Source organism: Pan troglodytes, chromosome 15 (assembly GCF_028858775.2).
Source record: "Pan troglodytes isolate AG18354 chromosome 15, NHGRI_mPanTro3-v2.0_pri, whole genome shotgun sequence".
Lineage (NCBI taxonomy): Eukaryota > Metazoa > Chordata > Mammalia > Primates > Hominidae > Pan > Pan troglodytes.
Window position 1 is genome coordinate 94,439,069 of NC_072413.2, and position 14,334 is coordinate 94,453,402.

Sequence of the window (14,334 nt, forward strand, 5' to 3'; positions counted from 1 at the left end):
CTTATGCACCCCCATAAATCTATATACTTATTATGTACCCACAAATATTAAAAATTAAAAATAAAGAAATACTGACTCCAGTTCTTACAGTGCCTAAACTGCTTGTCCGGGATGAAGTGGACAATCCATGTGAATTTCCATCCTTGTGTTAAGGCCCATTACCAGCTTCTTGGTTTCATGTACTAGATCATTAAAGATCCTCGTGGAAAGACCTGTTTTTCTTTCTCTTTTCCCCCTCAGTGCCGAGCATAGAGCTTACAGGTACTAAGTTTTCACAAAAACCCTGGCTTTAATTTAATTAGGAGTCCTTGTTAAATTTTAATAGTAGTCAGAGGTATTCCTGAATAGTGCGGGGGTGTCGTTTCTCCCTTTAAGAGATAGAATTTGTATCCCGAACAATACTCAGTAACCTGCAAGAGTTGACGGAAGTTCTGAAAGTGCTCATTTTAACTACTAAAATAATCTGGTTCAGTATGACTAATAATATTACATCCAGCTTTTTTTTTCTGTATTTTATCTAATAGGCCAGAAAATTTGCAACGTACGTAGTTGCTGCTGGACTCCAGTATGGAGCGGAAGGAGGCATGTTACACACATTTTTTAAGGTATGGCTTTCAATGATGACGTGGAATGTTTAAAAGTGTCTTACGATACAGATACACAATTTGAAGGTGTTTTTGATTGCTTTGGGTGTGGTTAGTGCAGTAGAATAGCAGAAGATGAAGGCAAGTATGGATGTCACCACAAAGACCTACGTTTCTTTCCCATTATTAACTTGTATTCACCACTCTCAAAATAATAATGAAAAAGATGTATCTCCTTTCATTCATGAAACAGATATTGATGTAGTGCCCATCAGGTGCTGGAAACTGTTGTAGGTACTTGGGATACAGTAAAATAATAAAGTCCCTCCTCTTGCGAAGCTTACATTCTAGGGGGATGGAGAAAGAGATAGATAATAAGCAAGCCGGTAAATGTTGAGTATTTCAGATGTTGAAACAGGGTATGGAAAACAACAGAGCAGAGAAAGGCAGAGAGTGCTGGGGAGTAAGGTTGCGGGGATTGGGGCTGTTATATCTTATATAGGAAGGTTGAGGAAGGTCTTTCCAACGATGTGACATTTGAGTAGGAAGGGAAAGGCAATGAAGGAGCTGGCTAATCGGCTTTCTGGAGAAAGACATCCCAGGCAGTGGGAATTGTTACTGCAAAGAAGTGAGGCAGAAATGTGCTGGCTACATTTGAAGACCAATCTAGATCAATCTAGCTGAAGTATGGGAGAACAGCGGTAATGAGGTCAAAGCGGTAATGACAGAGTCAGACCAAGCCCAGCCTGGTAGCCCCTCGTGAAGCTCTGGCTTTCTTTCTGAGTGAGTTGGGCAACCATTAGACTGTTTGAGCACAGAAGCAACATAATCCATATGATATAAAAGGACAGCTTTCTCCTTCTGCTGTGCTGAGGATGTACTATTTGGGGCATGGGCAGGAGCAGGAAGCAAGGAAACCAGTGAGCAGGGTAGTGCCTAAGACCTGAGTGGGCATGGTGGGGATACTGGAAACTGTTCAGATTTCAGACGTATTTTGAAGAGAGAGTCAATGGGATTTGTTCAAAGCTTGGATGTAAGGATGACAGAAACATAGTAAAGGATAACTTTAAGGATTTTGGTCTAAGCAACTAGAAGTATGGCACTGCCATTTATTGAGATGGGGAAGACAGGGAATGGAGCTGGTTGGGGTACAATGCAATGAAAAGTTCAGGAAGTTTGAGATAATTAATATCCAAGTATAGATACTGGGAAGGCTATTGGACAAAAAGAGTTTGGTGATCATGGGGGAGGTCAGGTCTGGAGATATAATCATGGGAGCTGTCAGTATACAGTGGGTACTTAAATCCTTGGGACTGGATGACATCAACTATTGAATGAATATGGAGAAGAGATAGGGGCCTGAGGACTGAGTCTTGGAACCCTCCAATATTGGAGGTTATAGGGAAATGCGAAGGAATTAGGAAAGGAGGTTGAGAAGGGTGGGCAGGAAGCAGGAGAGGAAATAAGAGAAAAGTAAATAATTATTAAAAAAAATATTTTTGGCCGACTCACGCCTGTAATCCCGGCACTTTGGGAGGCCAAGGCAGGCGGATCACAAGGTCAGGAGATCAAGACTATCCTGGCTAACACGGAGAAACCCCGTCTCTACTAAAAATACAAAAAATTAGCCGGGCATGGTGGCGGGAGCCTGTGGTCCCAGCTACTCATGAGGCTGAAGTAGGAGAATGGTGTGAACCGAGGAGGTGGAGCTTGCAGTGAGCTGAAATTGCACCACTGCACTCCAGCCTGGGTGACAGAGCGAGACTCCATCTCAAAAAAAAAAAAAAAAGTTTTTAAAAAGAAAGAATGACAAATTGTGTCAGATACTGCAGATAATCAACTAAGATGAAACGTACAAATTGACCGCCGAATTTTTTGGCACTAGGTAGGACAAAAGTCTAACAGCCGCAGGTTCAAGAGGAACAGCTGGAGGGGAATTGAAGACAATGAGAACAGAGAAATATTTCAAGGAATTTTCCTGTAAAAGGAGGGGGGTGCAAAGAAAGAAGGTGGAGTTAAAGGATAAAGTGTAGTCAAGAGAGGTTGGTTGAACTGATTTTTAATTTTTATTTGATTTATGATTATGTATTTATTTATTTAAAGAAGGAGTCTTATTCTTTCACCCAGGCTGGAGTGCAGTGGTGCAATCTCAACTCACTGCAATCTCCACCTCCTGGGTTCAAGCAATTCTCCTGCCTCAGCCTCCCGAGTAGCTGGGATTACAGGTGTGTGCCACCATGCCCAGCTAATTTTTGTATTTTTAGTAGAGACAGGGTTTCACCATATTGGCCAGGCTGGTCTTGAACTCCTGACTTCGTGATCCGCCCGCCTCAGCCTCCAAAGTGCTGGGATTACAGGCGTGAGCCACTGTGCCCGGCCTTGAACTGATTTTTTTAATACAAGAGATATGACAGTTGCAGAGGAGAAGCTCGAGGAAGCTCTTACTCATTGTCTATTCTCAGCTACTTCTCACCTACCTGCTCACTGAATCTTGGCATTCGCAGGCCTCGGCCCTAGACCTTTTTTCTTCGCCCTCTGCTCTCTCTCCCTTGGTCTGTTTATTCCTATGACTGATACCAATGACTCAAACTTCAGTCTCCAGCGAGGCTCTCTCTCCTAAGTTCTAGCTCTGTAGGTCCAGCTGCCTACTCAGCACCTCAACTTGGATGTCTTTCCCAAATCCAAACTATACCTACAGTCATCCCCAAACCTGCTCCTCCTCCAAGGCCCCATCCAGCCTTGGAGGCTGGGGTAACCCTCCAACCAGCTACATGATCAGAATCCAACTCCTCCCTCCTTACTGCAAACCAAAAAGTTCCTGAGACAGGTTTCAATCAATTTAGAAGTTTATTGTGCCAAGGTTAAGGATGCACGCCCAGGAGACAGGCCTGTGCCTTTCTCCAAAGATGACTTTGAGTGCTTCAATATTTAAAGGGAAAAGGGTAGATATTAGAGAAAGAGGAAGAAATTTTTTAAAGATGTAGGTAAGCCAGGCATGGTGGCTGATGCCTATAATCCCAGTAAAGCACTTTCAGAGGCCAGCGTGAGTGGATGGCTTGAACCCAGGAGTTTGAGACCAGCCTGGGCAACATGGTGAAACCCTGCGTCTGCAAAAAATAAATAAAAGGTGTGGGTAGATAAGAGGCAAGCGGGCACATTCTTTTGAGTCTTTGATCAGCTGTTCGACATGAGGGAAGGGTAGAGGAATAGTCACTTATGCATTTATCTAGCTCAGCGAATCTGCATTTTTACGTAAGATAAAATAGACATAGGGCCGAGGAAGCAATCAGATAGGCATTTGTGTCAGGTGAGCCTAGGGATGACTTTGAGTTCTGTCCTTGTCCTGTACCTGTGAAGATAAGCTGTCAATTTACATTGTCAGGGTGAAATTCAACAGAACTGTTTTCGGGTAAAGCTCTTGGGGCCTACAGATAATTTCATAGTGGGCAAATTGTGAGGAAGGTATGAGGCCAGGCATGGTGGTTCACGCCAGTAATCCCAGCATATTGGGAGGCTGAGGCGGGTAGATCATCTGAGGTCAGGAGTTCGAGACCAGCCTGGCCAACATGGTGAAATCCCATCTCTATTAAAAATACAAAAATTAGCCAGGTGTGGTGGCACATGCTTGTGATCCCAACTATTCGGGAGGCTGAGGCAGGAGAATCACTTAAACCTGGGAGGCAGAGGTTGCAATGAGCTGAGATCCTGCCACTGCACTCCAGCCTGGGTGACACAGCAAGACTCCATCTCAAAAAAAAAAAAAAAAAGAAAACAAAATAAAATCTTTGAATGACAGACAGGTTTGCTTTATGTAGTTCCTAGCTTGACTTTTCCCTTTGGCTTAGTGATTTGGGGGTCCAAGGTTTATTTTCCTTTCACATTACCCATCACAAAATTCCCAGTTACTACAGTCAGCCTCCTCAATGTCTCCCTTCTCTCCATCCCCACTCCCTGCACTTCCCACCTCCAGGCTAAGCTACCCTATTTCGCCTGCACACCTGCCATCACCCCTCTGTCCCCATCGGACTCTCCTTCCCGCCACTTCTCCACAAGGCAACAAAAGCAAGCCTGCTGGTGTCACATCACTGCTTAGAACCCTTCAATACTTTCTCAAAGTCCAAAATATCTTACAAGACCCAGTGGTCTACTGTGACCTCCACCCCTACCTCTTTCACTCTTAACAACAATTCAAAATAATCTAATATGTGACACTTAAACAGTACTCATCATGTCTGTTTGGTTACTGAAATACTTAATGAGAAGAAAAGACGAGGATTTGGACTCTGAGGATCGGGGTTCCAGTCCAAGCTCTCACCAGTGTATCCTCCTGCACGCTACTTATCCGCTAAGCATTTCACCCCTGTACTGATGGTACTTATTTCCCCTCACCTCATCCCTCCTGGTGGGGGTAATTTTAAATTTTAATTTGTCTTTTTGTGAGAATTAAGACATCATGCATGTGAAAACATTTCTTCTCTATGTGAATGCCATGCGTATAGCTACTAAATACGGCTGAGAGGTTGTAGATTTCTTGAAAAGTATTTCAGTCCCAGGGCTACACATTATTTCTCTTGGCAGAATTTGATTCAGTCCCAGGGCTACACATTATTTCTCTTGGCAGAATTTGATTCAGTCCCAGGGCTACACACTATTTCTCTTGGCAGAATTTGATCCTAAATCTCATCAGGGCTGATTTATAAAACACCCCCTAGAGGAAATTACTTAAGCAGATAGCTAGGCCTTTCGGTTGCCTCTGACTGTAGACTTATGTGTGAGCTGTAATAGCCATCCACATATAACTGGGGGGACATGATTTTGCTTTTCTTCCTTTCAGATGGCTTGGTTGGGCGAGATTCCTGCATTACCAGTTTTTGGCGATGGAACAAATGTAATTCCAACAATCCACGTTCTTGATCTAGCAGGGTAAGCATTCGCCCAGAGACGTGACCTTCACAGAATTGGTTAATGTGTTTGTTTGTAGCCTAATACTTTTTGAGCATTTGCCCAGTGCTAAGACCCTTACATGGATTATTGTGTTCATTCTTCATAGCAACCCTATGCAGAAGGTACCGTCTTCTCCATTTTGCATCTAATGAAATAGTGCCCACTGTTCAAAAGTTCTACATTTCTGGTGACAAGTTCAGGTTCATCTCTTAGAAACTATCGGCAGAATAGCAATGCCCTCCAATTTTGGAAAAGAAAGAACTTGGTGTGTACATTCTGAGGACATAGTTTCTTATTCCTTTATCCCAGATGAGATTAATATGTCTAACCCGTCAACTTAAATTCTAGAATTCAAATGGAAAACTGTAAACCTGAAGCTTTTTCCTTCTTCGACAGTTGTAGGTAAAGTTGACATATGTTTTTTATACTCACAGAGCATCTAAACCCTGTATTCAGACAGATCCAGAAACCCTTCTCCTCCTTTGAAGACCCTGACTTAAACGTGAGGTCAATGAGTTGGTTCACTGTGTTTGTGGTTCATCAGCTCCAGCTTCCGGGGACTTCATTCTGTCACCCCTGTGGCACATCCCCAGAAAGGAGCAATTTCTGCACTTCCCTGAGGTTCTGGTTTTCAGATTCCCACCCACTCTTTCTCTCATCCACTGGCCACTAGTAAATTAGTCACAATCTCAGATAAATTTCTAGACTTACTGGGAAATGAAGGAAGTTTAAACTTCAGGGCCACACCCCTGAGCAGATCCCTTTCCAAGACCCTGAACCTAATTTTTATTATTTTTCTTAAAGAAGGATCCTATGAGTCAGGGATATCCAATCTTTTGGCTTCCCTGGGCCACACTGGAAGATTTGTCTTGGGCCACACATAAAATGCACTAACACTAACGATAGCTGATGAGCTTTAAAAATAATAACAAAAAAACTCATAATTTTTTTTTTTTTTGAGATGGAGTCTCACTCTGTTGCCCAGGCTGGAGTGCAGTGGCGCAATCTCGGTTCACCGCAAGCTCTACCTCCCAGGTTCATGCCATTCTCCTGCCTCAGCCTCCCAAGTAGCTGGGACTACAGGCACCCGCCACCGTGCCTGGCTAATTTTTTGTATTTTTTTAGTAGAGATGGGGTTTCACCGTGTTAGCCAGGATGGTCTCCATCTCCTGACCTCATGATCCACCCGCCTCAGCCTCCCAAAGTGCTGGGATTACAGGCGTGAGCCACTGCGCCCGGCCCAAAAACTCATAATGTTTTAAGAAAGTTTACAAAGTGTGTTGGGCCACATTCAAAGCCATCCTGGGCCTCACGCAGCCCACAGGCCCTGGTTTGACAAGCTTGCTGTAAATGGGCTGAGCTTCAGGCACTGCAAAACCCTGGATCTGCTCCATCCCTGGGGATGGAGGGGCCGAAACATACCCATTTTTTTCTGCAGAGATTTTACATTATGACATTACTGGGTTTCAAAGATAGAGAAGAGTCTTTTACATTATTAATATAACTTACTTGGCATTAATCCTTAACATATTACTTCCAAACATAAATTAGAGGGTGAAATTATTGCCATTACAGAAGGACTTAGGGCCTGTTAAAAACAAGTTATAGGAGGCCATTGTTTTGGAGTAAGTTCTTGTACTAGGCCCCAACAGACCAGACTGAAAATCAAAATGGAGTCACCCATGCTAAAGTTCCAGTCACCAAACTGAAACTAAGCTGTTACCTGACCTTTTGAGAAAGCCAAAGAGAGCAACAACAGCTAATTTCCCAAACAAGCCAGTTTCAGTCTTCAATAGGCATGATAATAAAGCTCTCTGTGTTTTAATCCTTATGGCAAAAAGTAGCCTAAAGTAACCTGGTACTAACCTATTGGTTATCTTTCCTTTTTTTTTTTTTCCTTTTGAGATGGAGTCTCGCTCTGTCACCCAGGCTGGAGTGCGGTGCCACAACCTTGGCTCACTGCAACCTCCGCCTCCTGGGTTCAAGCGATTCTCCTGCCTCAGCCTCCCGAGTAGCTGGGACTACAGGCGCCGGCCACCACGCCTGGCTATTTTTTGTATTTTTAGTAGAGACAGGGTTTCACCATGTTGGTCAGGCTGGTCTCGAACTCCTGATCTCAGGTGATCCATCCGCCTCAGCCTTCCAAAGTGCTGGGATTACAGGCGTGAGCCACCACGCCCAGCCCCATTAGTTATCTTTATGTTGTTCTCCTTGTCCCTGTCTTACAAGGAAACTAACTTTGAAATGACCAATGTGCTTTTTGTTCTTTGTTTCTGCTTTCTGCAGCCCTTTCTGCCTATCAAACTACCCACCTCTGCTCATTTCACTGACACACTTGTTCTATTTTATGGAATGAAATGTTGCCTGATTCTAGAATCACAAATAAAGTCCATTGAAATCTTTAACTAGATTTGTTATAATTTTGTCTTTTGACAGACCCTTTTAAGTAGCATTTTTTCCCCAGAGGTTTCTTTGAAGATTGTCAAATATTTAACAGAGGAAAAAGCAAAAAGCTGAAATGTTCTGAGAAATGGATAGAAAAAAGGCTAGGTGCAGTGGCTCATGCCTGTAATCCCAACACTGTGGGAGGCCAAGGTGGGAGGTTCGCCTGAGCCGAGGAGTTCGGGACCAGGCTGGACAACATAGTGAAACCCTGTCTCTACAAAAAATACAAAAATTAGTCGGGTTTGGTGGCTCGTGCCTGCAGTCCCAGCTACCCGGGAGGTGGAGGCGGGAGGATCACTTGACCCTGGGAGGTTGAGGCTGCAGTGAACCGTGATTACACCACTGCCTGCCAGCCTGGGCAACAGAGCGAGACTCAAAATAAATAAATAAATGAATGAATAAATAAATAAATATAAAAAAAAGAAATGAATACAAAATAAATGTGAACTGCACATTTGGAAGCGTGCATCCGATTTATTTTCATTTTATTGAAAGGAAGCTAAGATAGAGGTAGAATTGACAAGCCATCGTGATAGACATCTATTCACTGTTGTTTCTCTCTGGAATTGTTTAATTTTTGTTCCAATCCCTGCTCTGCCTCTCACTAGCTGTGTGAATTTGGGGAAGTTACTTACGGGGATAGGAGCAGCACCTACATGCTAGGGCTGTGAAAATTCAGTGGGATCACACCTGTGCCACCCTCAGCACAGAGGCAAGCGCTCGGAAACCTTGGCAACTCGGATAGGAAAGCAGGCTCAGGCACTGTTGCTACGTGACTTCCTTAAAGAGCCACAGCTTGTCTAAATCTGTGTCTTACTTTGTAAAATACCTCCCTAAAGCACTGTTGTGAGGCTCACACGAGCCCCTAGATGGGGAGGGCTTCATAAACTGGGGTCCTGCTGGGGGTGGGTCCTGCTGGGGGCAGTTCCCTTTGTTGGGAGACAGGGCAGTATGCTAGAAAGAAGACAGGTCCAGAACCAGATGCATCTGACCTCAAAAGCTGGCTCTTCCACTTTCGCAATAGCTCTTCAGCCTGAGAAATGTCACCGAACCCTTTAGCATCTTCCTCATGTGGAGAATGCAGATAACCATCCCAACCCTGACCTTATTGAAAATGGAGATAACTTAATCAAAGCACCAAACCCCACACCCAGCCATGGGGGTGGTGGTCAGTGAATTCTAGTTTACTGCATCTCTTTCGCTTTTTCCCTTTGATGATTATTTTACCTGTGGGTCTGCAGAGTGATACAAAACGTCATAGATCACGTGCCAAAGCCTCACTACCTGGTTGCTGTGGATGAGTCTGTTCATACCCTGGAAGACATAGTCAAGGTACAGTGGTTTCATCCCATACTTTGATGACATATCGTAAATAGTTTTGCTGGCTGGGCGCGGTGGCTCATGCCTGTAATCCTAGCATTTTGGGAGTCCGAGGCGGGTGGATCACCTGAGGTCAGGAGCTCAAGACCAGCCTGACCAACATGATGAAACCCCATCTCTACTAAAATACAAAAATTAGCCGGGCATAACGGCGGGTGCCTGTAATCTCAGCTACTCGGGAGGCTGAGACAGGAGAATCGCTTGAACCCAGGAGACGGTGGTTGCAGTGAGCCAAGATTGTGCCACTGCACTCCAGCCTGGGCGGCTGAACAAGACTCCATCTCCAAAAAATAAAAAATAAAAAATTAAAATTAAAATAAATTAAAAAGTTTTGCCCCCAATCAGTTGTGCTAACAAAACTAGGACTCCTAAGAATATCCGTAAAACCCAAACTCACTATCTGCATTTGCAGTATATACTTTAAGGTTACTACCAAAATAGCCTTTCTCTTTTATATGTACAGAGGGAAATAAGAAAGACTGCTGTAGGGCTCAGGTTAAGAAGATGGCGATCATTGCACCCCAGACACACACGCAGATGACACACCAGAATACGAAAATCTGCCAATAGGCACTTGCCCCAAGTATTGATATGATCAGGTTCACCAACCTACTGGCCAATTCCAGGAGTTCTATTTTTAATATTATTTATTTGTTTATTTATTTTTTTGATACAGAGTCTCGCTCTTTCGCCCAGGCTGGAGTGCCGTGGTGTGATCATAGCTCACTGCACCCTTGACATCCTGGGCTCAAGAGAGCCTCCTGCCTCAGTTTTCCAAGTAGCTGGGAACACAGGCGTGCACCACCGTACCTGGCTAATTTTCATTCTTTTTCTTTTTTTGTCAAGATGAGGTCTCACCATGTCACCAGGCTGGTCTGAAACTCCTGAGCTCAAATGATCCTCCCGCCTCTGCCTCCCAAAGTGCTGGGATTACAGGGGTAAGCCACAGTGCCTGGCTAAGTTTGTTTTTAATGTTTTAGAGACAGGGTCTTGCTCTGTCACCCAGGCTGGAATGCAGTGGTGTGATCTTAGCTCACTGCAACCTCAAACTCCTGGGCTCAAGTGATCCTGCCACCTCGGCCTCTGAAAGTGCTAGGATTAGAGGTCTGAGCCATTGTGCCCAGCTTCAGGAGTCTAGATCTGGGACAGCTTCCTCTTCCAGTCCAGGCTGCTCTGGCTAAAGCAGCTACCATGCGGCCCAGCTAGTGCAGCCTTCTCCTGCCCTTCTCCTGGCTACTCCCTATTCATTTTTAAGATTCAGCTCAAGCCTGGGCAACATGGTGAAACCCCATCTCTACCAAAAAAAAATATACAGAAATTAGCCGGGCATGGTGGTGTGCCTGTAGTCCCAGATACTCAGGAGGCTGAGGTGGGAGGATCACTTGAGCCCAGGAGGCAGAGGTTGCAGTGAGCCAAGATTGTGTCATTGCACACAAGCCTGGGTGACAGAGCGAGACCCTGTCAAAAAAAAAAAAAAAAAAAGGAAAGAAAAAAAATTCAGTTCATCTATCTTCCTGTGCACTCTCCCTGCCTCATTCCCACCTCCTGCACGCGACAGGTGTCTCTCTTCATCCCAGGTTGTTTTAGTCTGTTTGAACTGCTACAACAAAATACCATAAACCGAGTAGCTTATAAACAATAGACATTTATTGTTCACAGTTCCAGAGGCTGGGAAGTGCAAGATCAAGGCAGATTCAGCCAGGCACGGTGGCTCACACCTGTGATTCCAGCACTTTAAGTTCAGGTGGAAGAATCACCTCAGGCCAGGAGTCCAAGACCAGCATTGGGCATAGTGAGACTCCCTCTCTATAAAAAATTTTAAAAATTAGCCAGGCTTGGTGGTGCACATCTATAGTTCCATGTACTTGAGAGGCTAAGGTGCGAGGATTGCTTGAACCCAGGAATTCAAGGCTGCAGTGAGCTATAATTGCACCACTGCACTGCAGCCTGGGCAATAGAACAAGACCCTATCTCTAAAAAAAAAAAAAAAAAAAAAAAATTACGGCATGGCCGGGTGTGGTAACCCACACCTGTAATCTCAGCACTTTGGGAGGCCCAGGCAGGCAGATCCCTTGAGGTTAGGGGTTTGAGACCAGCCTGGCCATCATGGTGAAAACCCTTCTCTACTAAAAATACAAAAATTAGCCAGGCGTGGTGATGCATGCCTATAATGCCAGCTACTCAGGAGGCTGAGGCAGGAGAATTGCTTGAACCTGGGAGGCAGAGGTTGCAGTGAGCTTAGATCGTGCCACTGCACTCCAGCCTGAGTAGCAGAGCAAGACTCTGTCTCAAAAATAAACAAACAAAAAAATTGTGGGGAAAAAAAAAAGGCAGATTCAGTGCCTGACGAGGGCCTGCTTTTTGGCTTTATAGATGTCACCTTCTCCGTGCGTCCTCACATGGTGGAGGGGCTAAGGCACTCTCTGGGGTCCTTTTATAAGACACTAATCTCATTCTTGAGGGCTCTACCCTCAAGACCCACTTTCCTAAAGGCCCCAGCTCCTACTACCATCAGCTTAAGGGTGAAGATCTCAACATGTAAATTCTGTGGGACACAGACATTCAGACTACAGCACAGAATCCCCTTTGCTGAGCTGCAAACACTCCACATGATAAATATCTGTGTACAGTTCTCTCTCTCTTTTCACACTGGGAGCTCTTGAGGGCAGATCCTAGGCCACACTCATCGTTATCTCCACTACCTGGCACTAATGCTATTTAAAAAAATTCAATTATGTTCACATTCATTTGAGGGTGTTTGTTTGTTTGTTTGTTTGTTTGTTTGCTTTTGAGATGGAGTCTCACTCTATCGCCCAGGCTGGAGTGCAGTGGTGTGATCTCAACTCACTGCAACCTCTGTCTCTCAGGTTCAAGCAATTCTCGTGTCTCAGCCTCTTGAGTAGCTGGGACTACATGCACACGCCACCACGCCTGGCTAACTTTTGTATTTTTAGTAGAGACGGGGTTTCACCATGTCAGCCAGGTTGGTCTCAAACTCCTGATTACAGGTGATCCGCCCACCTTGGCCTCCCAAAGTGCTGGGATTACAGGTGTGAGCCACTGCGCCTGGCCCATTTGAGTTTTATATAAAGTAAAACCTTCCAGGTAAACCAACTAATATTTCGATTTTCCTCTAACAGTGTATCAGTAAAAATACCGGCCCTGGGAAAATCCAGAAAATACCCAGAGAAAATGCATACCTAACCAAGGACTTAACGGTTAGTATATGTGGTGTTTTTTTTTTTTTTTAACTATCTTTCTCAATAATATGGAGTATTGTTATTTTTTTAATATCAGATAGGTTTTGGCTAAATAACATTGATCTGTGAGGGATTTGGAGTCAGAAGGCCTGGGTTCCAATGCCATCTTCATCTCCTACCACACCACCAGATGTTCTACCCTAAGACAACTTACTCTTGTCTTCAGTTGTCTTTCCTGAAAAACCCCCAGAGGTCCTGGTCAGAAAATGTATTTGGGCTGGGCGCGGTGATTCACACCTATAATCCCAGCACTTTGGGAGGCCGAGGCAGGTGGACCACCTGAGGTCAGGAGTTTGAGACCAGCGTGACCAACAGGGTGAAACCCTGTCTCTACTAAAAATACAAAATTAGCTGGGCATGGTGACACATGCCTGTAATCTCAGTTACTTGGGAGGCTGAGACAGGAGAATCGATTGAACCCGGGAGGCAGAGGTTGCAGTCAGCCTAGATCACGTCATTGCACTCCAGCCTGGGCAACAAGAGAGACACTCCATCTCAAAATAAAAAAAATTAAAAAAAAAAAAAAAGAAACAAAACAAAATGTATTTGGAAGCTATTTGATACGTAAAATGCCATTCGAACACTGGGAATTATTTTCTTTGGCCTCTTTCTAAAATTCAAAGCAGGCTGAGATTCCAATTCCATCACAACAAAAAAAAATTGGGTTTTTTGCAGTGTGCTTTTCAAGCTTGCATTAGAATGCAATTCTTTTTAAGAATAAATTGCAAATAAATTGCATCTAAACACTGCACTGGAATATGTTTCTGAAAGGACTGATATTATTGGTTTCCTTGAGGAGCAGAACTGGGTGGGTGATGGTCAAAGGTCAGAGGGAATATTTTTCTCTTTTTTTTTTTTTTTTTTTTTTTGAGACGGAGTCTCACTCTGTCTTCCAGGCTGGAGTGCAGTGGCGCGATCTCGGCTCACTGCAAGTTCCACCTCCCAGGTTCACACCATTCTCCTGCCTCAGCCTCCCAAGCAGCTGGGACTACGGGCGCCCGCCACCACGCCCGGCTAATTTTTTGTATTTTTAGTAGAGACGAGGTTTCACCGTGTTAGCCAGGATGATCTTGACCACCTGACCTTGTGATCTGCCAGCCTTGGTCTCCCAAAGTGCTGGGATTACAGGCATGAGCCACGGCACTCGGTGGGAATATTTTCCTCTACACCTTTTGTTCTTTTGGATTTTGAACCATGAAACTGCAGTATTCAAAAAGTAGACACAATTAAAATTTTTAAAAAAGAAAATTTGGATTTCCAGTATCTTCCTACTTGTTCAGCCAGAAGGTGGCCCGCCATCAGAGTAGACATGGAGACTGTTTAGAAGTAACGTAGTATCACACAGGTACTCTGTAAATACTCAGTGCTGGATTAATTGACTTCCACGTTTAGTGAATGTATATTGTTTTTCTTTAATAACTGTAGTGATTTTGGTCTGTTATGACAGTCAGAATTAAACAAAAAAAGACAAATCTCTAATTGTCCTCTATCTTTCAGCAAGATTGTCTTGACCATTTACTGGTCAACTTAAGAATGGAAGCACTCTTTGTGAAGGAGAATTTTAATATTCGATGGGCTGCCCAAACAGGATTTGTGGAAAATATCAACACTATCCTCAAGGAGTACAAGCAAAGCAGAGGATTGATGGTAACTATCACCGTTTCCCACTGAAACTTCTGATTCAAGCAAAATGAATCAAACTTCTAGTGTGATGATGCCAA

General features: G+C 44.2%; 1 protein-coding gene across 1 annotated transcript in view; it reads left to right on the forward strand.

The window, feature by feature from the left end:
• The window catches only part of AK7 (adenylate kinase 7), a 98,002-nt gene that overhangs the window by 45,296 nt on the left and 38,372 nt on the right, over window positions 1-14,334 (forward strand). Inside the window, exons 6-10 of the mRNA XM_510154.6 lie at window positions 525-605; window positions 5,419-5,507; window positions 9,215-9,305; window positions 12,494-12,571; window positions 14,111-14,260. Of these exons, the coding sequence (XP_510154.5) occupies window positions 525-605; window positions 5,419-5,507; window positions 9,215-9,305; window positions 12,494-12,571; window positions 14,111-14,260 (489 nt within the window). The remainder of the gene's footprint in view (window positions 1-524; window positions 606-5,418; window positions 5,508-9,214; window positions 9,306-12,493; window positions 12,572-14,110; window positions 14,261-14,334) is intronic.